This window comes from Vanessa tameamea, chromosome 8 (genome assembly GCF_037043105.1).
Source record: "Vanessa tameamea isolate UH-Manoa-2023 chromosome 8, ilVanTame1 primary haplotype, whole genome shotgun sequence".
Lineage (NCBI taxonomy): Eukaryota > Metazoa > Arthropoda > Insecta > Lepidoptera > Nymphalidae > Vanessa > Vanessa tameamea.
In genome coordinates, this window is record NC_087316.1 from 1,228,692 (window position 1) to 1,255,004 (window position 26,313).

The 26,313-nt window shown below is 32.3% G+C and overlaps 1 protein-coding gene across 1 annotated transcript in view; it reads right to left on the minus strand.

Moving 5' to 3' along the window:
• Positions 1–26,112, minus strand: part of LOC113396290 (TNF receptor-associated factor 4) — a 73,556-nt gene extending 47,444 nt beyond the window's left edge. The window contains exons 1-2 of the mRNA XM_026634175.2: positions 25,789–26,112; positions 15,200–15,251 (exon numbers count right to left, since the gene is read on the minus strand). Coding sequence (XP_026489960.1) covers positions 15,200–15,251; positions 25,789–25,823 — 87 coding nt within the window. The 5' untranslated portion in view covers positions 25,824–26,112. The remainder of the gene's footprint in view (positions 1–15,199; positions 15,252–25,788) is intronic.
• Between the last annotated feature and the right edge of the window lie 201 nt (positions 26,113–26,313).

Below are 26,313 nucleotides of genomic sequence, written 5' to 3' on the forward strand. Positions count from 1 at the left end.
TATAAGCAATATGGTTTTAATGAATATTCAATTTCATTTCATTCATTCAAGTGCATTAAGACGTTACTGTACCGCATACCAAGAATTCACGCTCACCGATATCATTGTACCTACTCCCAAGTCCCCTGTTAACTATAAATTTACAATTCACTCTCCTTTTAGAATATCATACCAACAAAAACCTCATTCATGGCAGCATTTATAAATAAGGTTGTAAGGTAGATTTAATACAAAAAAGTTATCAGAAAATGTCAATCGTGAAATTAAAAAACGATTTAGGACGCGTTCAAGTCGCAGCTAATCTCAAATGACCGAAGTATTTCCGATCCGCAAGGTCGTACGTTCGCCTCGCAACTTGCCAATACCATTCAACAGACTTACTAACTTAGAAGTATTGCAAATAATGTAAAATATCTTCTACCAGATATGATCAAAAGTAATTATTTTTTTTTTTATTTTTTTTGTTTTTGTAATCACAACTGTGTCAAAGTATATAAGTAAGTTTATATATATTATGAATAAATTGTTTTTATTTTATATTTATAAATCAGATTATAATTCAATGAACAGAAAGACTGTCTTAATGTATATTGAAATAGTTACGATTTTTAAATTAAGAATTAAAAGAAGTAGTTATTTATTTAATTTCTTTTGTCGTATTATAAAGGTTTGCAAACGTTTTGAAAAATGTCGCAGTACACACACATCAACAAATCGTAAAGATGTTTAGGTGTGCAATACCTGATGAATTGGTTGACATTACCTTACACGAAGGCGGACCACATACGGACTTGAAGCTGTAAAAACCAATTTCCTTATGTATCAATAAAAAGTAACGATCTCACGAACTAAACAAAAATGAAAATAACATAGAATTTAATTGTTTCTACTTCCTTTTCCGTACAAAACAAATTAGTGGGACTCCTTACAACCACTTTAGAATCTTCATTTATATGTTAACTTTTCATGCACTTATGTACTTGCATTTCAGATTACAAAACAAAAGGCAGAAAGAAAAGGGAATACAAGATCAGAAGCGAATGCTAATTTAGTTTAGCCACTGTCGTTTCTCCTTCAAAATATATTACATACATACTAATAAATAAACATATTTACAACTTAATTGCCACATATTCGCACTTGATCAGTCACTTCATTCATGAATCCCTCTGATCGATGAAACACTTCAAGTTACCGAGTAACATAAGCCGCTAGGCCACGACAAGGTCGCGGGACCAGACGCGTCACGACATGTCGAGAACAGATCTTACGTGATGTTTTTTTTTTGTAATCAGACCAAGCGTTGACAGGATGTCCAGGATAATGAATCTACTGCTATTAAAAACAAGTACCATTAATTTTTATGAGAAAAAACTCATAATTTGCTCAAGGCTCTATTACAATATCAATGTATGTATGTATGTTTATCAAAGAAGACTAGTTGTAGCAACGGAACGCCTTCCTAATGATTAGTATTAGTGAAGGAGTAGAATTAAAGTAAACACAAACCATTACCATAACTTTGTCTAAGCCACCATTGTAAGTCACGTATTTAGTTTCCACAAAGGAGCTTAATGTCACCCTTATTTAAGACACGGTTTTACAACAATTCAAGATGCATTAATTTAACATTGATTTGTAGTATTCAGTTACAATTATATGCCTGTATTATCTACTTCGTTATTTTTTCCTAAATAAACTTATTGTCAATTCGCTGTCAACATCCTGTCAAACGGCGTGTGGCAGAGATATAACTACCTAGTATTGTAGTAGTTAGTTTTTACTAAATCACTATTTAATATTTTAATATCATGAGTCTTAACGTTAATCTCAGTTTATGCTTAGGAAGAACGACAAGGGAGGAAACGTTTTTAGATAATGAACAGCCAGCCGATAAAACTAATCTTTAATATTGTACTATAATATATACTAATATCATAAATACGAAAATAACTCTGTCTGTGTGTCTGTTTGTTGCTTTTTCACGGCTAAACCACTGAAGCGAATTAGTTGAAATTTGAACCCCTATGAAGAATATACGATTATTTTTCGTGCCATTTACCTGACGACCGAAAAAGTATTGAAATTTCTGTCTTTCTGTATTTGTAAATTATATTCGAATTTTAAAAACTTTAATAGGATACATTCGAGTTTTTAAAATTTCGTTAATAATAGGATAAGGTTAATGACACGAAAATGGTAGGATACCATTGTCATAATCATCATAGCAGACATACAAGGAAACAAATAATTCATAGCGTTATATATTACATATATTTAATCATATTTCTGTGAGTCAAACGAGGCAGTTTTTAATTAACTACCAATCTAGTTTCATAAAATAAGATAATTCGAATAGGATTACAAATTTCTGCACGATTTGCCATTAATTTATTTTAGTGAATAATTTCTCACGTTTTTTTATCTTTTCTCAGTCTAATTAGGTCGTAATCATTGACACGACTTTCGCGAGAAATCGATCGGATTCGCGTTTAATGTTTGTTTAGTCACCCGGTGCTTGTTTTAGGAGCTTTTTTCTTAGAATTTCACTGTATTCAAGTGAAAAGTGAAAGTGAACTACTTCTGGTTTAATACTTGCTCATATGAAAATAGTATTAGTAATAAAAATTGTATAGATTTTGATAATAGTATGGGATGTCATGTGTTTGTACCAAAGTCAGAAGCTACGGCTTCTGCTAAAGAATTTACCAAAAGGACAAGGGGAATTAATAAACAACTAAATGTCGCTCTCGACTTTGCTCATGTTTTATAGGTTGGTTGTCAGATGTATAAGTAGCCTATGGACTTCCTTGTGGTTCAGTCGCATCGTCGTGAAGAAACAGACGGATAAAAAGACAGATAGAGTCACTTTCGCATGTATAATATTAGTATCTAGATGTGCTCAACGAGGTCTTTTTTAATAAATTGATTGATTTCATTTCCAAACCTTGTATCCAAGGTTAAAATATGCAATGCGCTATTTAACATAAAACATAACTGGCCTCTAAATAATGCCATACAGACACACGTGCGCCCGCACCTTGCGCCAGCTGCGCGCTCAGCTGCCGCAATCATTGCCGGTTCAATCTCACCTTTTCTGGTCAAGCTTTTTTGTTATAAGAGCTTGGTACTTATTTATTTGGAGACAGCTTCACCTGCGAGACTTGGGTGCTGTTCGTTTTATTTCTAAACGAACTGAGAGTCTTCGTTCGTCTCTGCTTTATTATGTATAATTTAATTCAATGTGAATTTATAATGATAGAAATGTATGTTAACATCAGAACACTTGGCCTTTATGTTTGTTTATAAGTGTCTCTTTGTGTATAATGTATTAAGTTTATGATCATGTTGTTTATAAGTTTTTCATTTAACGTATTCATACATTAACAATTATATATTACGATACCTGAAATATTTTTTGTTGTTCATTTATTTATATTCTAACACAGTGTTAATTCATTGCACAATCATTGTTATATAATTTTACCTTCACAAGAAAATTTCCTTCGTTTTAACCAGTTGTCTAACGAACGCTCGTAACTTTTTTTAACTACATAGCATTACATTAACAGCCTGTAAATTTCCCACTGCTGGGCTAAGGCCTTCTCTCCATTTGAGGAGAAGTTTTTGGAGCATATTCCACCACGCTGCTCCAATGCGGGTTGGTGGAATACATATGTGGCAGAATTTCGTTGAAATTAGACACATGCAGGTTTCCTCGCGATGTTTTCCTGCATCGCCGAGCACGAGATGAATGATAAACACATGAAAATTCAGTGGTGCTTGCCTGGGTTTGAACCCGAAATCATCGGTTAAGATGCACGCATTCTAACCACTGGGTCACCTCGGCTCGAAAAATCAATCGAAATATATTTTATTCAAGTGCAAGAAAACGAGTAATTTAGAGTTTTCATTTTAAAAGTAAATTAAAATAAAGCCATCGGCTTTGTTCGTAAACTTGTATCATTAATATTGATTAGGTTTAAACTCTTATCACGATTGATCGGACTTAAATAATTATCCATAACATTAATTATCAAGTGTTCGATATCAAATGCAGATGCGTCTTATATTTATGATCGTAATATTGAACATACAAGTCAATAAAATATAATACTATTATTAAAGGTTTTTCTTTATATAGATAATTGTTTATTTATTATTATTGTCGAACATGGGTTTGAAATGATTAATTGCTTAATGTACATGTATGTAGGACGTGCAAATGGGCCACCTGATGGTAAGTGGTCACCACCGCCCATAGACATTGCCGCTGTAATAATGAGCCAACCTTGGGAAATAATATGTTATGTTCCTTGTGCTTTTTGTCCTCGTACAATAATACTATGTATTGCCGTTTGGCGGTAGAATATCCGATGAGTGTGATGTACTTTCCCAGACGGGCTTGCATAAACCCTAAGTGAAAGAAAGAAGTTCTTTAAAAGGTAAATAATTAATTAAATATACAATAAAACGATTGTGACAAAAAAACTCACGGGATAAATTAGAATCTTGATAAGTTCACATAACTGATACCGATCATTCAAAATCTACTCGAGTTAGCCAACGGACAAACAAACGCTTAACTCAAAATTCATCTGAATAATTCATCACTGACGGACGACAATACGACCGGCACGACACGGGTTCAAATGGTGTCACTTCGTTACGTAAACGATGTTTTTTACATGTTTAAAGTTATTTTTTTATTTGACCTGTATTTAATAATTGTGTTTTTATTTAACAATGTCTTATATAAGAAGGGTGTATTTTTTATGATGTATTATTTACCTATGTGACTTTTTTTATGTATTAAATTAATCGAATTCCAGATTCTTTATCTTCTATCAATACAGGAGTGTTACACTTGCTTATTGATTGTCAAAAATCACTGAGATCTGATCACAAATGAAGGTTTTAAAAACAAGACATATATTGGGTACCTATATTATATCCACTAAATATCTGTCTGACACTGACTTTTATAATAATTTTTATAATGACGACCTCCGTGGTCGAGTAGTGTGTACACCGGTTTTCATGGGTACGCCACTCCGAGGTCCCGGGTTCGATTCCCGGCCGAGTCGATGTAGAAAAATTTCATTAGTTTTCTATGTTGTCTTGGGTCTGGGTGTTTGTGGTACCGTCGTTACTTCTGATTTTCCATAACACAAGTACTTTAGCTACTAACATTGGGATCAGAGTAATGTATGTGATTTTGTCCAATATATATAAATGTATTTTCAATTGATTTTAGATTTTTTTTTAAGAAAGAGAGGAAAATATAAATACCCTTATAAAAAGCAGTTGTCTCACTTTCTCATCAACAGAATAATTTAGTGTTATCCAAATAACGGCTCTATCTCTAGTCATAACTTAACTTACATTATTCTAGTATATGTATACAGTACAATACAGTACAAAATGTATATACAGTACAGTACAATATGTATATAGTATATGTATTCAGTACCTTTTCTCATACTTCCTCTTGTCAAAAAATCATTCAGATTAATGCCTAATGTTATTCCTGTAATGTATTCTTCTCTTCGCACCACGTGTTCATACCATGTCATCACACTTTAACACGATGTTATTACCTTACAAAATGCCAGGCGATGAAACATATATGATTACAATTCTGTCTTATAAACTAACGACAATTTAACAAAGTGTTATATTAATGCTAATGTAACATATAATATGTATTTCAAATGTAAAACAAATATTCGATATCAATAAAGTTGAACGCGAATCGCGTTGATGTCTTTAACTCCGAAAATACGATCACGAACGTTTTAACAAACGACGCGTATATCAACAATTTTAAATTTACAATTCGAAGTCAACTTTATAAATTGAAGCCTATAAAATATATTCAAAGAATAAGATGTCTGGTTCGTTGAACCCAATAAAACTTAAATAGACCAGTCCCAAACATTACGTCCATATAAATACATAACTGTATGGATTAATAACGTATAATAAATCAAGTATTTTCAAACAAAACGACTGGAATATTCGAAGGAATCTATCAAATTGTCACATAATGTTTCATGCCTTTATGATTAGGGTGACCATGATTTGGGACGCAACACATTGTAACCAATCAAAAGTAACAAGTAAGTGCATGTTGAATGAAGGTTTGATTAATTTTTAAAAAGTAATTCTTTAAATATATTTTTCTTACTTTTAGTAGGTACTTTTAAATCATCCCATATTTATACTATTTCAATAAAAATGGAACCGGCAAGAAATCGATGTTAAAACTATTTTTAATAAATATTAAATCAATTCAAATAATATTTTATGCTTTATCATGATATATGGATCTAAGTTAAAAACTAAACTTATTTTTATTACGAACGCACTAAGTGTAGTCATTGAAATATAACTTTTGAGAAGTTTAATTTAAAAAAATTAACACCATTTTTATGGTGACTCTACCATCGTTATCTAGTCTAATCATAATCAATCATATAGCAGTCACTGTTGGTGTAATGTCTCTAAATGTGCCTTACAGACCTTCGAAGGCTGTGGCTTGTGTCTCGTCGCCTGATTAATGTCAATCATATTTTTTATGTAGTTAATAACATTTTTGTTTACGAATGTTATATATGTTTTTTTGTAGGAACGAAAATAAATATTTAATAAATAAAAATATATGTATATAATATACATAAGGCAATGTCCAGACTGACTATCAACGCAAAGCCTGAACTGTAAGAGATAGAGACGTGAATTTCAAAAGAGATTTTTGTCTGTAATTAAGAACACTGAAAATGTGATGCTGCCAAGTTTAAATGAATTATTTCAAACTGTTATTCTTGTAAGCGTATTAAGATGAATAGATTAAAAAAAACGTTTTTGGAATTAGTCCTACGTGTTCAATAAAAAGTGACAGTTTCGGGATATGATTGAATGAAAACTTTTATTTGCATAATTAACATTAAGTCTTTAAATATATACAAATATGAATTAATAATAGTTACTGGATAAATCTTAATCGCCTGCATTGGCAAGAATGCTATCAGCATATCCCCGTTGAATCGCAATTCCGATCCTCTGGGCAAAAAACCCTCCTGTCACAAGTGGAGACGAGAAGGCGAGGCGTTATACTTTTAATTAAAAATCATTCTTTAGTTTTTAATTTAAATCAATAAGTAAAATCACTTCAAAGGTGATATCTTGTACATATTATTGTATGTAAAAAGGTGACTGTTTATTACATACCAGAGTATATATATATATATATATATATATATGTAATAGGTAATGTCCGAACGTTACACATATATTACAATGAGAATCAGACACATGACCTATGACTACACGAATGTGATTTAATGGATATGTCAGTTAAGTTATCGAACTGAGTTGACATTGGTATGCCTTTGTAGTGCATTGGTTAATTCGTTCTTTATTTAAAAGAAGGCCCGCACAAGTTCTAGCTAAAATCAGTCGCTATAATAAGAGCTAAGGTGAGAAATAACGTTAATAATTCGAAACTATTCGTAAAACTGTCGTACAACAATAAATAAGTGGAGATAAATATAAGCACAAAATGCAATTAAAATTGTAATCCTGAAATTTAATATGTCTGTGATTAGATTTGTTTCTTTAACAAAAAGTATAGTTTTAATTATCTTCGAACATTAATAAGATCATAAAATTATTTTTTATTTAAATACCAGAAGATATTCCATAACAGTCAATTTAATTCTTTTTTATTTACGTTTCTTTAGCGATTCCGGAACTATGTGTTGTACGTGAAACTGCGTATATCATTTTTAAAGTGCGTTTTACGTATTACTGTAAGCTTGATACTTGACAAACATACCGTGTGTCGTGAGAAAGACCAAGATAAGCCAACAAATGTCCAGAAATACACTAACAAGATAAGTAAAGTGCGGTGTTCTCTGAACTATCAGATTAACTGATACGCTTAGAGTAATTGTTAAGGTGCCTACGGATAGTGAATTCACTGGTAGTTTAATACGTGTGGTTTTAAAGAGTGATTAACCTCTTAATGACTCCACAGCATTTGATGTCATTATAATATTTTATTTAAAAAAACTATATTAAAATAACTGCCGTAGCTCTAGTGGCTATCGTATGGCCAAAGTCAGAGTCAAAAGTTGTGTCTTCTGATAGCAAAATCTTAGTTGCAACCAGGATGAGAAAGAGTTGAAATCAGTAAGTTATCGTTAAAGATTTACGCGTTCTAATCTTTGAACCATCTTAACAATATTTGGATTTATGTAAAATAGAAAAAATAGAGAAACTTCTAAATAGTTAAGATCTGATACGGATCAAATATCAGTAAACTATTATTATTAAAGATAATTTATACACGGATAGATAAGTTTTTTAATTTGAATAGAGCGATGTCAAACGGTCATTGTATTTAGGGTGCGTTCCTTCACGTCCCTTCGCGATTGTTTCCGACTGCTTTACATTAAAATAGACTGAATATCCTCACCTCAATGCCTTTGAATATAGTTAAATTGAAGTTCTTTCAGATAAGGTCAGTGAACTACGTCTTCCCATAGATTAATCTCAAATATAAGGGTCGACACAGACATTATGATAATACAGGATTTTTAAATGTAAACGATTTTCCTTCAAATATTCTGTTCTTTTGACGAGTTATTAAGACTGTGTTTTATATTTTATAAACTATTAGATAATTATCAAAAGACAGACGGATCCACGCGTCACTGAGTTGAGGGAAAGATAATTAAACAAACATTAATTAGTGTACATTATAAAATGAGATATTATGTATGTTCTACCACAAGTCCTACTTCTAGTACAATCTTCCTCTCGTAATATTTAAATAGTCGTAAAGGACATTTTGAAATACAAAACATAGACGTACATTTATAAAAAATCTTACGTTCCTTTGTCTTTGCGTTTGAACAAAGCTCGTGCTCATGTTCATTAGAAGGCGCGCGTCATCAGCTCGTAATCAAGGGTTCTCGTGGGTTTCGAAACGTTAGTCAAAATAATAAAGAAGGTATAGTGGCGATTAAAACCGGAGTATAATGTATGAAATGGATAACAGAGATCAATAGTATTGAATGGAAATTTAAATAAAATATTGATATATGTATATATTATTATTAATATTCGAATTCATGACATACTTATATCAACAATGGTACATAATAAATATGGCTCAAAACACATGACGTTATTTTTATAATATTAAAGTATAATATATTAATTACTCAGTTTCACATCGTATGCGGTAAGCTTAAACTATCCTTAGAAATCTCTAAAGAATTTATTAATGTCCGAATACGTAATACACAAGATTGAATCTGTATTGTCCGTGATCTGAATCATATCTTTTGTAGTGATGTACTTAAATATTTGAATTGAGTAGTTTTGACCCTCTGACATTTGTTTTCTTTGAATGGTAATTTATTAGATGAATAAAAAATTATCTAAACTTGTCCGTAGACAAAACTTTTTATGCGGTATATCGAAATTAACATTTATTAGTCATGAGAAGATTTATTGTTTTTCTCTGAGCTTTCTTCCCGGTCTCGTACGATGACCATGAGAGCTCTGGTTTCGAAATTCAAAGAAAATTGTAAAAAAATATATTTTATTTCTATATCAAATAATTCTAATTAGCAACCGGAGTTAGGAAATTATCACTTTTACACTTCCTTAAAAATACATTCAGTTATGTCGTAATTCCTTTTTATGATGCAAACATGGACATGTTTAAGGGTGTGTGTGTGCAAACACCTATGTATGCACACACACACAGTCTTAAACATTAATTAGAATATCATTAACGTAGTTACAAATAAATAAATAAAAAAAAAAAAATTTTTAAATCGTAACGTTTTTATTGGACAAAGATCATACTTTTTAAAGCCGGTTAAGGATAAATATTAATTATTATTTTAAACTCTCACCAACAAAAGATAATGTAACCGAATATTCGTATTGTACCATTTTCACGCTCCATTGACAGACAAGGAACCAGTTTGATTCCCAGTTGAGGCAAATAATATAATTACGGCTTTTAATAGCGAAAGGGGTGAATAGATAGTTTCACGGTTCACATTTCTATAGATTCTGGTTTAGATCAGGTTTCTATGGTTCCTTAGATAAACTTAATAGGTATGCATGAAGGTTATGTTACCATGAGTTATTGAATATGCTATTTTATGGATTGAAAAAGTTTTTATTATACTTTGCTATATAACTTTTTATGTATATTTCTGATGGCTTTGTGCATCTAATTGGTTATTCCACTAAATATAAATACTGTACTGGATTAAATAGTGAGTACGGCTGTGTAACAAGGCGCCAGGTACATAAGATATTTATATTAGAATATACATTTTTGATGAAATTTTAAAAACCAGTTATATTTCCTCTACTGGTTACAGAAATTGGTTCATTTTGCTATCAATCTTGTCCCTATTCATAGCGGTTATGATTTGCACTGTAGCTATTTTTAATTTTAATTTGTATTTATGTATTTAAGTTCTAATTATAAAAAAAATATTTTAATTCAATACAGACGTACAAGTTATTAAAGTTAACGTAAACGGAATTTTATAAACAAACACAGAAATACATACTTTACAAATAAAGCTAGTCAAACAAACATTCTAAGCATATAATATATATTTACCCACACTACCGTATATGCTAATATTACATCAATCAGCGTATAAAAACAATGGAATACTCGTGTATTTGTTTGTGTTTGTGCTCAAAATAGCTTATTTACAAAGCTCACATTACATACAAGACGCAACGAATTCTTTACTTTGTTTTTCATTTTATTATTATTATTTACTTAATATTATGTTATCGAGAGCTGTGATGGTCCAGTGGTTAAATGACGTGAATCTTAACTGAGAGTCCATAGTTCAAAACCAGATCACCATAACTGAATTTTCATGTGCTTAATTTATGGTCACAATTCATCGTGCTCGACGGTGAAGGTAATTATCGTGAGGAAAACTGCATGTTCCGTAGGAAAATCTGACATGTGAATCCAGTTACTCTTTAATGGATTCACGGAGAAGAAGAACAGTAGAGAAGCATGGTGGGATAATAATAATAATAATGTTTTTATTGATTTACGATATATTACATACATCAGAGACCCTGTACCGAAACTGGAGACCCCGTATCAGCGGTCAGTGACTTCCCAATTAATGTTTACATTTGTTCGACTTAAGTTCTAATAAAATTCATATCTTCTCTAAGAGAAGATTCCTTCACCCAGTCAAGATTGTCTAATGTACATACATACACACATACACGTATTACACGTATGTGTTACACGTTCGCTCATAAGAATAAGATTACCTAATAACTAGAATAAATAATGTTTTGATTTTGTTTCATCATCATCATCTCGTCATCTTTTCGTGTATATATTTTTTGAATTTAACAAATATATTAAAAAATATAATCATTTTAACATAATTTCCCATAGCATAGCAATAAAAAGCTTTTAAAGCAGAGTCTAGTAAAGCAACAATGTTATGATAGACCGCTCCTTTAGCAGCTAATACTTTAGTTCCTGTAGCGCCGGTTCTCACGACCTGCGACTTGCACGCGTATAACTTGCACAGACGAAACTATACCGACATACGAGTGGAGTGGACACGTCGAGATCTGTTTCTTTATCTATATTTTGAATAAATTTGTTATGAAGCAAGTTTGAACCCCAAGGAAGGAGATGGGCTTTTTTATACCTAAACCTACGAACGATACCACCCCACTCCCCCTTCCAAACACACGGGCTAAGCGACTAAGTCAGTTAAAAAAAAGTCAGATTTATATATTTATTTATATTATTAGGCGCAATTAAACTAAAATTATAAGGTTTGGGTGCCGATGGGAAAAAGCCTTATGTGAACGGCGGAGGTAGAATAAATTCTAAGCTACTAGTAGTTTTACGTAAAAGCCCGTTAATATTTCACTGTAGCGCAAGTACCTTCTTTCTTGCTGTGAGATTCTATAAGAATGAACATTGTATTTCAGTTGTGAAATGTTGATAGTCGATTTTGATTCGTATATCCTGTATATTTTATGATTATTACCACCAATATGGTATATCACATATTGACATTACACGCTCGTTTTCAGCGATAAATTTCATGTTTACTCTTACAGAATACTTCTACACAACTTTTTAGACCCCCATAGTAATACTTTTCATATAAATATTTTGTTTGTTTGTATGTTATATGTTATATATATTGTATGTGTATTTGTTTATGTTTATTTAAGAACTTAAACTATGATTGAAATAGTATTTGCATTAATATGAAACTGACTTTTTATAACCACCATAGGAAAGAATTTCAACCTGCAAGATCTTCGATTAAAATTCAATCTGTAATCGTCTACAATCTATGGCCGATGTATTTTATGATTATGTATTTTATGGTGACTATAATTATAATTTTTGAAAAACGTTTTTACGTTTTATTTTTTTAATGTCCACTTTACGCAATAGTCAGTGATGTGCGAAGAGTACAGCTATAAGATAAATTTAAACAATTAGACAGAGACAGTAATAGCAGTTTTAGACCGGTACAGCATCGCGAGAGCAGGACGACAACACTGACCGGTTAGCATTGCAAGGTCGTCCCGCGGGGTGAGTGACACCGACATGCGCCCGCGCATAGCGTGCCAAAACCATATCTTCGTTACACAGACACTATTGATTTTTAATTGATGAATTAACGGCTATTTATACATAGCCGCGGCCTTGTCTTCAGATGAAAAAAAGCGTATAAGATTTGTTTTATGGATGCTGTTACAAATCGTTAAATTCGCGGTACGATGGTCGATGGACTGAAGATTCGCAGTTTTAGTACATTAGCATTAGAATTGTGGACGCGGAAAATATTTTTTTCTATTGACATTTGAAAAAATGAATCATTTGCGTATTTAACGCTCATTGCCGATATTTCGTGTTAGTCACGACTTCGCTGGGAGAAAAACTTTATGATCGAACGAATGGAATTAATATTTACTATATAAGTCGTATACATAAAGAGTTATGTTTAATCTAATGAACTATGAGTTTTAAAGGAACAGTCATTACATATCAAAGCCATTATTTCATATACAGTACGAACGAATGACTTATTATTAAATAACTGTGATACACATAATATTCGTCCATGTAAAGAACACAAACTTATTCCAGTAACAGATACTGGATTGCATAGAGTTACTATTTTGTGGGGTAATGTTCCACAAGAGGATCCCAGAAAGCGTTCAAAGAGTTCAAACGGTCTCTATAATAAAATAAAATAAAGTTGAACAGCAACATTTGTGTGTAAGAGTTTGTTACTATTTACTTCATAGATTATATCACACCTTGGTTATTTACTTGTATATATATTAATAGTATGTTGGTAAATTTTCTCCAATATCCGCCTGGCTATCAGTGACGTAACAGTATAAAACATTTATTAAAATTTGTCTACAATGACACAGAGCGAATGACACCGTTCAATGTTATGAACATTTTGAACTTTGTTCATTCGACATTTAGATATTATCTTTCGTAACTTGCCAAAGTCTGTTTTAGTAATAATATCGTACTCGCACGTGACATTGGCGAAATATTATGTCCTCTCGGCACAAATAAAAGCCACAATAAAAAAAAAACTATTACAATAAAACGCAGTTAACTAGTTCAAGAGCTAGGCCTTCTTTGTTTTGTGTTTAATTGGTTCCTTACAATTAAGTTTCAATCATTACGGTGCTTATATATATTTATAGGTAATATATAAAGGTGAATGTAATAATGAAGTTTATATATATATAGAATTTCTTCTGTACCTACATAACCTTAAAGCTGTGTTATAATTAATAATAAAAACCCAAAAATCAAATAAATTGCTTGAAAAAAAAACACGATCACAATACAAATCGCACATTTTTTGTTTCAATTTGTAACGATCCTTGCATCGAATGAAATCAATTCAATTTTTTTTTTGTTAATTTTATTTTGACTTTAACTTTAAAATATATGTTATTATTTATAGGTAACGGTGATATACTCTAAAAACATACAAAAAGAACTCTAGAAACGATGAAATTATTCAAAGTATTTATGAACAAAGAAACAAGAATTTTCATTAAGACGTTCACGAGTCCGCATCTATTCATTATAGTTTCCAATTCCCATAGGCGTTTACGAGAAAGTTTTCCATATAAAAATGATGGCGTCGTGCACAATTCGCAATTCGGAATGTATGGATTCTGCACACGCGCGTGCGGTTCACACGCGGCAATTTCAAATTCAATTACGATCGTGTTAGGAGCAGATCGCATCCACAGTCGTTAAAACTGTTTCTAGAAAATACTCGAAAAAGGAAATGATCGTAAACTTTACAACGACATTTAATAGTAGAAATTTAAATGAATAATTTGAATGAATGAATGCAATCTTTGCTTTATAAATTAATAAAAAAATACGTAAGTAATTATTTGGTAGCTTTGTACAAGTTCGTCTGGGTAGATATTATACATCACATATTGTACTGCCAAAAAGCCATACTTAGTATGTCTGTATTCCTGCTTGAAGACTCAGTAGGTGCCTGACCTATGTTATGTGCCTGTAATTCCAAGGCTCCAAGGTTGGTTTCGCATTGGCGTTGAAAGAGATGATTAATATTACTTACAGTACTTTTTTCTCTGGATGGCGATGACCACACATTAGCAATATATAGGCCCATTGGGCAGTCTATCTATCTGTTAAAACAAAGTCGTAAATAATATTTAAAAAACAAACAATTTATGATGCGTTTGATATAAAACTCATACCGGCCGTAACTTCTACATTCCTAAGAAACAACTAACAAAATAACATAAAACTTAATATTTGTTTATCAAACCCATTTAGGGCTCGTTAAAAGACAATAAAACTTTCTGTAAGTTGCCTTTTGACCGCAGCGCGCGCGCATGCAAACAACGCCATCTAGCGACGCATGTCTAAACAACTTTATAGCGTCTCCGCATGGGTGGGCCGAGTTGTATCATCCCAAAGCATAGAGGTCGATAGGATCAAAATTGTGATTATTTAATGTGTTCGTGTATTCATTATAATTGATTATACTTTTTTACAGATGAGTTAGTTTTGTATATTGTAAAATATATGTGTATAATATTTTAGTAACTATTGCCTTACCTTAGCGTAGTCGACAGGTGAAGCATTCACGGGACTCGTGAATAAACCCTCGCTGAAACGAAATATTTTATTATTAAATAAGTGTATTTTAGTTAATCAATACATTGAACAAAAGTTCGTTAAAATATCTAGATATTTAAAATTCATAACAACAACTAGGTACAACACAAATAGGAAACCATAATTGTTAAGAATAATTAGTTAAAAAGTAGTAATTGCCCATCTTAATGTTTTTGATTGGATTTGATGATAATTAACCTTTTATTACACAGATATATACAGCAATATACTTTTAACATGAGATTAAATACTTGTTATGATAATTGTGTATAAATTAATCGACTCTACGTTCCATCTTTTAAACTCAATAACATAAGCGCTTAAATTTAACACAGACATTTTAACAGCTAGCGGGATACCCGCTTAGCATTTTAGCTTTTTTATCTTAAGCCAGAAACAATCCGCTGATCTTCATTCGCCATTTAACTTTAAGTAAGATGTTTATATAAAGATTAATGTCGGTGTCGAAACGAAACACGCGAAAACCAAAATAGCTTTAATAAAATATGTAAGGGTAGCTTGAGATGTGGATTTTATGGGATTTTTAAAATTCCATATCCAAATAACAAAATCACATTCACAAGGATTGTATTGTGTAAAGCAACAGTCGTCCTCCAAAAAGTGTTTGTTCTTATATAGAATTGTTATAATCACATATCGTTAGGTTTTTTTTTTAATAAAGTTGATGTTGAGTCCACCACCTTAACACACAAAGCGATGAACGTGCGAATATAATCGTATATTGTCACATGACTGTACTGCCGGCATATTAATTAATCACTTGCCTTAAATGTACTATCGCGGCGAAAAATATGTTTATCTTTAAATATGTTAGTCATGCATCATTAAAATTAATCAATTTTGTTTTAAATGCAATTAAAGAATATACAAGGCTATGATGCCCTAGTGGTTAGAAGAGGTGAATCTTAATCGATGATTCCGAGTTTAAACCCGGGACAACACCACTAAATTTTCATATTCTTAATTTGTGATAATATCATGAAAAACTGACCTCCAAACCATTTCCCTAAAAAAGGGGAGTAGGCTTTGGCCTAACAGTAAGACATTGACAGGCTGATACTGTAAATAACATACTAATATTATTGAAAATGTGATGTTTTTTTTTATATAACGTAAAAACAGACTGACGTAGTACTCTCTATCTCATTTTTGTAACGTTAAGCTGTTCTAGGGCGGGTTGGGGGATATTCATGTGTCGGTATCAACCGATACATGTAAGCTTCCCCACGATGTTTTCCTTAAAGCTTGCCCTGGCTTAGATCAGCAATCATCAGTCAAGTATGACTTATTCTATACACATCGGTTCGGCTTTTGACTAATATGCCGTATTTATTTACCCCGATGCAAAAAGTTGTAACGATATCTGTAATAGTAAGAATAAAATGTCTGTCCTGTGGTATCCTGTCTAAATGATTGAACCGTGAATATAAAAAAATAGTACTTCTCTTTATCAACATTAAATTAATCACCATAAAATATCAAAAAATATACATATGTTTAAAAGTATAAAATATATTACGGAACCTATCAAACGGAATAATTTCACACTTAACGAAATAAATGGGAGTCAATTTTTCCGCTGACATTTGTAAGTAGTATGTATTGCGAAGAGAATTATCTACAACGTATACTTGTATGCGCGTGCGCATGAGATATGGACGTTTTTGTCGCGTGATGATCTCTACGTTTCCGGACGAATGTTTTGCTTAATAATCGGTATAATCGACGCATCGGACCGTATACGAAGATGATTTATGAAACCATACATGTTTAGCTTGCTTAATAATATTAATCGATGAAATTTCCTCAATTATACCGTATTATGGGCTATTAAAGATGTTTTAGTACTTGATACCAGGTTTGTAGAACGGTTTTTGCAATATGTAACAGTGAATTTGTCAAATACTTTTATTCCAATTTCTAACCGTGAGACAGTTTTGCAAAATATATTTAAAATAATCGCTACTATGCGTTGCGGAATCTTAAAAAATGAATTAAAATATTTTTTCACTATTTAGGACTTAGTTTACCCAATCACAAAGACAAAATGTATGCAACATTGCAGGTATTCGTTTTTTGTTCTTTGTGTGCTAAAGATTTAAAAGAGTGACATTTGAACGAAAAAATGCTTAATAAACTAGATCATATACATCTGTGTCTGGCTATTTCTATTCATATTCATTTGTGTAAATTATAAAATTGCCAAAAAAATACTACGCTGAGTTTCTTTCGCCGGTTCTTCTCAGGTCAAGGTATTTTCTTCTCCGATACGATGGTAGTGTTTTATTTGAATGTCAATATGTAAGTGTAATGCTTCTATATTGAATAAAGGAATTTGAGTTTGAGTTTGAGTTGTTAACGTTTAAGACATGAAATTAAAACAAAAACTGCGATGTTCAAATTTATTTCTAAAACCCTGGGTTGTGCTTTTTTGTTAGATCTCCTCAGCGTAACCAAAGTGACGATGGCGGTTATGAGTTTGTGGTATGAGTCTCACAAATTTATGCTGATGTTCCGATGTGATAAAGATTTTTAACATTTCTTGTAAGCGACATTATACCAAATAAAAGAAACTGCTCCAAAGGGAGCTTCTGAAATCGTGACTTCGGTGTATACCTTGACACAAAATTAATTAATTAAAATTATAAATTAACATTGCCATAACAAGGTAAGAAAATAAAAAAATTATAAACTAGCTACTGCTTCTTTTAAGTTTTACTTACCTAGTACTTATATTTTATAATGGATGTAGTTGGATATATGTGCCCTCTGATAGTAAGTCACACACACATCCCTTAGAAATCAGCACTCATTAAGCCTAGCCGTTGTAATTTTTCTGGCTTACTCTCAGCAATTCATATTAGTTTCAATTCATTTAGATTTTATGAATTATTATGTACTACGACAAATCGACTTCTATACTATTTTATTGGAATCACTAGTGCGCTTTAAGACGAGGTGTAGTTTCTCTCTTCGAGTGCACTAAACAAACAAACTTATACATTTGCAATATTAGCATATGTGTAATATCAAAACAATTTTTCCTAGCATCACTTCACGGTTATATCTTTGTAATCTATATTCCTAGAAGTAATGCGATGCCATTAAAAGAAAAATATATAGCAAACAACGCGTTATGTTTTGTAACTATTGAATAATAATATAATCACTTTATTATGCTAATGACGAAAACATGGTGCATTAAACCGATTAAAAGAATAAAAAAGAGTGCGTGTTTTCTGTCAATAAATCATCATTGCTAAAAATAAAATCAATTTGTTTTAAAACGTCATTAATTGTCATTCGCCATTGCATCAGACTATGAATATATTATTTATTAATATAATTACTTTTACTTAACTAAAATAATAATATGTATATTATGTTGAACTAAACATAGTTCTACTACAGCTCATGCATGCTGGAATTATTTTTTACTTAATTTAGTATACGGAGACCGAATATTAATTTTATCAGATATAATTTGAGTTTTGAATTAAACTAAGAACATACGACAAACATTTTTCTAAATTCTGTTGAATGATTGCTATGCAACATAGATAAAAGGAATACTAATTTAAAGATGAACTGTAAGAAAAATGAGATAAGATGATTCCATACATTAACAGCCTGTAAATTTCCCACTGCTGAGCTAAGGCTTCCTCTCCCTTTGAGGAGAAGGTTTGGAGCATATTCCACCACGCTGCTCCAATGCGGGTTGGTGGACACATGTGGCAGAATTTCGTTGAAATTAGACACATGCAGGTTTCCTCACGATCTTTTCCTTCACCGCTGAGCACGAGATGAATTATAAACACAAATTAAGCACATCAAAATTCGGTGGTGCTCGCCTGGGTTTGAACCCGCAATCATCGGTTAAGATGCACGTGTTCTAACCACTCGGTCATCTCGGCTCTTGATGATTCCATAAAGTATTTAAATATGGTCAATTAATGGAGACATTTTAACCTCATGAGGACTTAATACAAAAAACAGTCAACGAATTTTCATTTGATTAATTCATGTTTGTCATTCATCTAGTCCTCGAAGGAAAAGGACAAATGTTTGTATCGATTGTAATTCTCCCACGTCACCTCCGGCAAATCACACCGGAGCACCCCGTTTTGGAATAAACCATCTTAAAAGAGAAACCCCAGCATTTATGAGCTGTTATTTTATATTATTCTTCGTACTCATACTTCCAAATATCTTGTGAACATACTTTATTGATTGATATTATTATAGTCTTGTTTAAGTTGTAAGTAAGTAGATTGCATCACAGTAAGACGGTCGGCGGTATCAAAACAAAGGAAAGATATCGGTTCCTCCGACCAGACCTGTTGTAATGCAAGCTGAGAAACCACATAGCGGCTAACCAACCACGGAGCCGTTCCCATTTATCTGCTTTGCTTGATGAGTAAAATCTTCTACGCTATACTAGCTAACCCACCCAGTTTTACTTGGCTATAATTTATTTTGATCTATACACGCGGTACCGTGTCAGACAAGTTCAAGTAACAGAACTGGCGAGCAGTACCGTGTGTAATATTACACGAACTATTTGGAGCCACTTTTGACCTCCTCATAACTCAAAAACTATTTGACATAAACGTGTCAAGTTTGGCTCATATATTGAGACTCCCGAGATACATATGTGTTCCAAATTTTATAAACGCATCTCAAACGGTTATTTAGATATTAACGTTTAAAATTGTCATTTTTATCACTGACTGACCTGTAGATCAAAACTATAACCTACTTCCAGATGACCTAGAAAATTCAAATTTGGCATGCAGATAGAACTAGCCAAGACAGACCTTAGGCTACAATATATTATCCTAAGTTATAAGAAGAAATGATATTTTATGTAGTTATAACTAAATTTCAGGAAGGACCATTGAACTTGGCACCCATTTAGATCTCGCTTCTTTTGTCGTTGAAGTCAACAACCAAGTTATATATCATAATATTGGACTTGGCTCTCATTTTTATATTTATGTTTTTGATGGGATTTGTTATAGACGGGATGGAAGTTTGCGAATTAAGTTTAGCATTTGGTATAAGGATCAATATATAAATAATGATAATCATAAAAATAGTCTTCATATCCTACGTACGAGGGAACGTATATGTTTGTTTAGTCTATTTATTTAAAGTAATAAATAAACAATAAATGATACTTTATTTTTTAAAACGTATTTTTAGAAAATTATTATTATTGCAAGGGATATTAACCGAAATCAGATCCGAAACCGAATGTTAATGTACTTGAACATTAACATGATTACTCTAAATAGCATTAAACAAAGACAATGACTCCCCATATTTGATATTTTACATATCTGCATTTAAAACAAAGTCACTTCCGGCCATTTTTACGCTACGTTTAAACCTTTTGAACTACGCCGCTGATTTTCACCAATAAACAGAATGATTCAAGAAGAAGGTTTATGTGTATAATACATGCATATGACGAAAAATCGAGAATTTTGACATCCGTAGCCGAAAAACCAGAAGTTTTCTTTTATGTTTGTTTTGAAGCCGGGACGGGTAGCTAGTCTCTTTATATGACTTAAAAGCGGCTCTTTGCTTACAACATTACGGATCAAATGCGCTTCTAACGAGGCATTGATAAACAAGCAACAATCAAAACGCTAATTACTCTTTTGGTATTTAAAGAAATACACTTTTTATGCATAATATGCTCCTAATGCGAAATACTGATTTTCTTCCAAATTCGTCCATTCATTGCTTATCCCTGTTTCGAAATACCAGAAATATAGATAGATAGATATCTACATAACACCAACGAGGCAGTTCACATAAATATTGCCGTAACAGTTTTTAATATCACAGTTTTTTTAACGGAATTAACACGTGTATGTAATTTTACGCAATGTTGGATATAATTAGCTATTTAATATTACATATAAGTACTGTACAATTTTGTTAGACACGGATACATTTATTGGAGTTCACTGTAGGAAATTGAATAACATTGCAGTTATTTGGAAGAGAAAAGGGACAGATAGATTTATTACTTAATCTACCCCGGAGCTTAACCTGGACCTCCAGACTTATAAGACAACAATAGAACATCAAGGTTCGTCTAGTGACTATGGAAATTTAAAATATTTACATTGTCATCGGGCGCAATCTTTAAATTGAAGTTGGGAGCGGTCGGAGTGCGGAAAGCCTTTTTTTAATTCAGTATATTTGAACCGAGTGCGCACCTTTATATTATACATCCACTTGCTCCTCCGTCTTTCTGGTGTCCTTAATAGAATCTTACCCTCCAGGATCAACCTTCAAAACTCGTATAGGTTAGCAGATTAGAGGTGAGTCGCTTATAATTGTTATTGTTACTTAATGTTCCGGTTTGAACGTTGGGTGAGCCATTATAAAAGGCACAAGGGATATAGCATCTGAGGTGTGGTTGCCAAGGTTGAGGCTAAAATATAAGTTTGCCAATCTACTTACCCATTCCAAAATGACTTTTACTGTCGACATAGTTTCTCCTACACTAAACTTTTTACCACCAGACCACTGGAACTAGCGGTATCTTAAATGGACTGGAATTACATACATGAACAAATATTGGAAAACAATTTGCAATTCAATTCAATAACAAACAGTGAGTTACGCCAACAGAAGCTGAAAATACGGTCAACGACTATCGAGGTTCCTCGTAGACCTAAACATTTTACGTAATATGTCGATATTGTGTCGCAAGTTGGCTGCATTCAAATACATAATTCGTTGCATCTCATTGACATACATCGAACGTAGCAGCAAATCGTCGCAATATGATGACTCTAATTGGAATGTACATTCTTTACTATTTTCATAGTTAAAGCGAAGAAAATTTCAAGTGGAAAATATTGATTTTGTAAATTTATTAATTTATAAAAAAAATCAACGTCCAGCGGACAGGACGCGTGTAACTTCACGAGATCGTGGAGATGAACTACCTTAGTTTTCAGGTAGTTTGTTTTTAGTGTCTGAACTGAAATCAACGATAAAATTATGATTATAATCGGAGATAATCGTATTGTGCCGCTTGGAGGCACCAGCGGGTTTCCCTGTTGGCCACTATCGGCGGAGGCCTCTCGCTGCCGAGCGTGAAAAATGCCATGCTCGGTAGTGAGAGGTGCTGGAAGGAGATTGTCTCCTACAAAAACGTCAAGTCACAAATGGAGGGTCAGTAAAACAAGGATCGTCCTCTTTCCTTTTGTAGTATTGTAGCGATGAAATTCAGCTATATATCCACTGATCACTTCTGAAGTATTGTGGTAGCTGTATATATATATGGATATTAACTTAGATATGTATATTTATTATATTGTATACATAAATATTTTTCACGAACAGCAACCGAAACTAATAATGTAAGTTTTACCAAATGCATTGCTCCTGTCATCAGAGCGAGTTTTTCAAGTAATTTCAATATGAGAGTATTTAAAGTGGGAAATTAAACATTTTTATTAAAACATTCATTCAATAATAATTAGACAATTATTATATAAACTATCTCAGATATGTAACTACATTAAAAATGTAATTATAAAATGCGTGAGAAAATATTATTAATCGTTTGATGACACATTTGAGGGGGATTCATATCTGTGACAAACTGTGGAGGGTCAAATAAATATAATTATAAAATTAAATTATAATATAATATAATATAATTATAGTAAAAAAATTCGAGGTAAATGTTTTAGAAAAAAGTTTCGCAAACATTGCTCTTACTGTGACCACGCCCTAAGAAGTTTGGTTTAAAATAATAAATCCCATGACTCGCCATCAAAACATCTAAAATCCGACATAGTGTTATCTGATACCTTAATATGGAATGGTCGATTTTATTTTAAATTTGTAAACGTTGACTATTATTCTAAGACTTATAATGTTGGCACTACTTTAAAAATATAGAAATTATTTTTAACTTATAGGATCTTTTAATTGTTACTATTTCAAGCCCACAGCAAAACAGATGAGCAAAGAGTATTTATTCATTGCGATATTTTATAAAGAATAGAATATCTATATCATCTATGCGAAAGCCGTTTACCTGTCTGTTACTCTTTCAAGGCTAAACCATTGAACATCATTAGATGAAATTTTGTATAAAGCAAGATTGATCCCCACTGAAGCACATAGGATACTTTTTTACGCCTAACACCTAAAGACCAACTCGACCAACACGAGCTAAGCCGCGGGCGCCAACTACTCTTTAAATATATCATGTTTTTTGTGCGTTAATCACATTAACTGAACGTATCGATATGAGACTGAACCAATCGACGCGGAATCGCCCGCAGATGATTTAAGGCTGTTATTTTTTTGAATACCGTTTATCCCCCTTCACCTTGACAGCTAGAACTTTATGCAATTAAGCTGTTGAGTTCGATTGACCGAGTTATTGCAGGGATTAACCAGCGTGATTAAATTAAAAAACCGTTTCATAATCCATTTATTGAGGAAGGTTATTTGACTACAATATAAGGCGTTGAAACAACGTGGGCAGCGCGGTATCGTTTAAAATAGAGTTGTATATATGTATGCATGTAGTTTTGTATATTTATTTGGTTGTAGGGCTTTGTGCTATCCCTTCTGTGTCTACCCCCTCTTCACACATTCTACCGCAAAACATTACTGTTTTGCGGTAGAATGTATCCTTCAAATCGTAACATAAAAAATTGAATAGTAATACTCAGTTTTCTATGTTCCGATTTGAAGGGTATGTGAACCAGTTTAATGACAGGCACATGGGATATAACATCTCAGTCCCAAAGTTGCTGGCGAAGGTACGGTTAATATTTCTAACAGTGCTAAGCATTCTACTAATATTCCTATTTACCCCTCTTTTTAAGCTTAAATATTATTAAAGGAGTGGGGACGGCAAAAGCCCGAGGCGTTAGGATCGATGCTGCGACTTTTTACTTCGCTAGAATCTTAAACCATTGCCCTATTGACGCTTCCTCAGCATAAAAATATAAAAAATATATTATGATAATATTGACAATCCATATAGTTTCTTCGTTGAAATACGCTTAAACTCAACGATAAAATATTAAGCATAATAAGCCTTTGATGATGTTTCTAAGCGGGTCACCTAAGGTTCCGGGAAATCATTTGGTCGAAATTCAAATAAAAATAAAATAAATTTATAACGTCCAGTATTTCCTGTTATAGTCATATAATCCACACTACATAATGAGGTCTAATATAATAATTGTATATACCTTTGTTATGTTAGTCAGAATATTTACACTGCTCAAAGTCTGTACTTTATAATAATAAATGCCAAAGTAATTCTGTCTGTCTATCTGCTGCTCTTCCATGACGAAAACACTCAATCGAAATTGATAACATTTGTTATGGTGCAAGCTTGAATTCCAAGGTCCTTCCTTAGCTTCATAGGCTACTTTTTATTCTTAACACCTGACAACTAACTTCTAAAACACGAGTAAAGCTGCGGGCAACAACTAATAATAAATATAAAAACATAATCACTTACACAATCCACCTAACTCCCGGTGAGTCAACCTCCAGTAGGTAGTAATACCTCTAATTGATTCGTATCGGACACAAATATTTGTCATGAACTAAATCGAACCCACGACCGTTACCATAGCAGCTGCAGTGATTATTATGGCAATTTATTAAAGCCCTAATTAGTATACAGTGTTAATCGACGTCTTAATGCGTCACAATTCAAATGATAGCAATTTTCATATTATAATTATTATAGCTAATCATGTACAGTATTACCATAGAAGTAATGATAGCGCAACTCGTATAGCGGTGGTGAGTTGCGCAGGCGCACCGTGTCGAGATGAAGACCGTTAGTTCCCAAGTAATCGGATCTTCCGCATAAACCAGTCAAGTTTCCGACTGTATCTCGACCAGTAATAGTTTTCTATTAGCTTATTCATTTGCATACGTTTTTAATGATTGATGATTATTTCTATATCTAGGAACCAACAATAACATTTCCCGTCAGAACGTTGGTTTTTTTTTTATTCGGAAGATATCATCTATTGGCAAAGACGTGTCATGAATTTATTAAGATTTTTTTTTATGATAAATAAGGAATGCTGTGTCACCTTTTATTTTAGTTTAAAAATTAACACAAATTAAATAAACGTTTAATGTTCTTACTAAAAAAAAAGTTATATCTCAATACAAGTATTTAATAATATTTTATCGCTTACTTAATATCGCCAATAGAAGAAACTTAATTAATTTTCTCAGGCATATATATTTTCGTCGATGAATATGTTTATAAATTATATATACAATGCAGGAAAATGTACATATATTTTTATTTTTTAGTCGTTATTTTTATGTACAACGTAAAATCATTACTCATAACATATGGCCGCTTCATTTTCTAACTTCAGCATAATGGAATCGTAAATAGAATATAAAAGAAAAAGCCGACCCGTATCCCACTCAAGAAACAATTTACGTACACGCATACACAAGAACATGTAACTCACCTGTTCACTTTGAACAGAAGTCCTACTGGGGTCATTTCAAATTGTTCGAAATTTGAATTACTATCCTTCACTTCACAACGGCACAAACAGTTCGAAACAGTTTAAGAGTCACAAATAAAATAATAAAAAGTTCGTATAGGTTTACAAAAAATTCTAAATTCGAATTACGAATTTTTAAATTACAGATTTAACATTTTTTGTTTATGGTACCAAAGAAAATACGATTCTAAATCGATTCAATAATCGTACTCTGCTTATCAGAGGGATTGATCGATTGTGAAGCGTGGTGGTCGGTCGGCGGTCGCGAGAGCTGTGCGGTGACAAACAATGGTTGTGAGGACTAATTATACAAGTTCTCCTCATTCGTTACAACAGGTGGGAACGGTTTATTCAATGTAAAAGACAATTGGAATTCTGGTGTATACACTATGGGATTCTTGTCTTTAAAAACAAGATTTTAATACTTTTCATATAAGCCGAACTAGTTCTAAGTATAATGGTTCTCCTGAATAATGATATTACAAC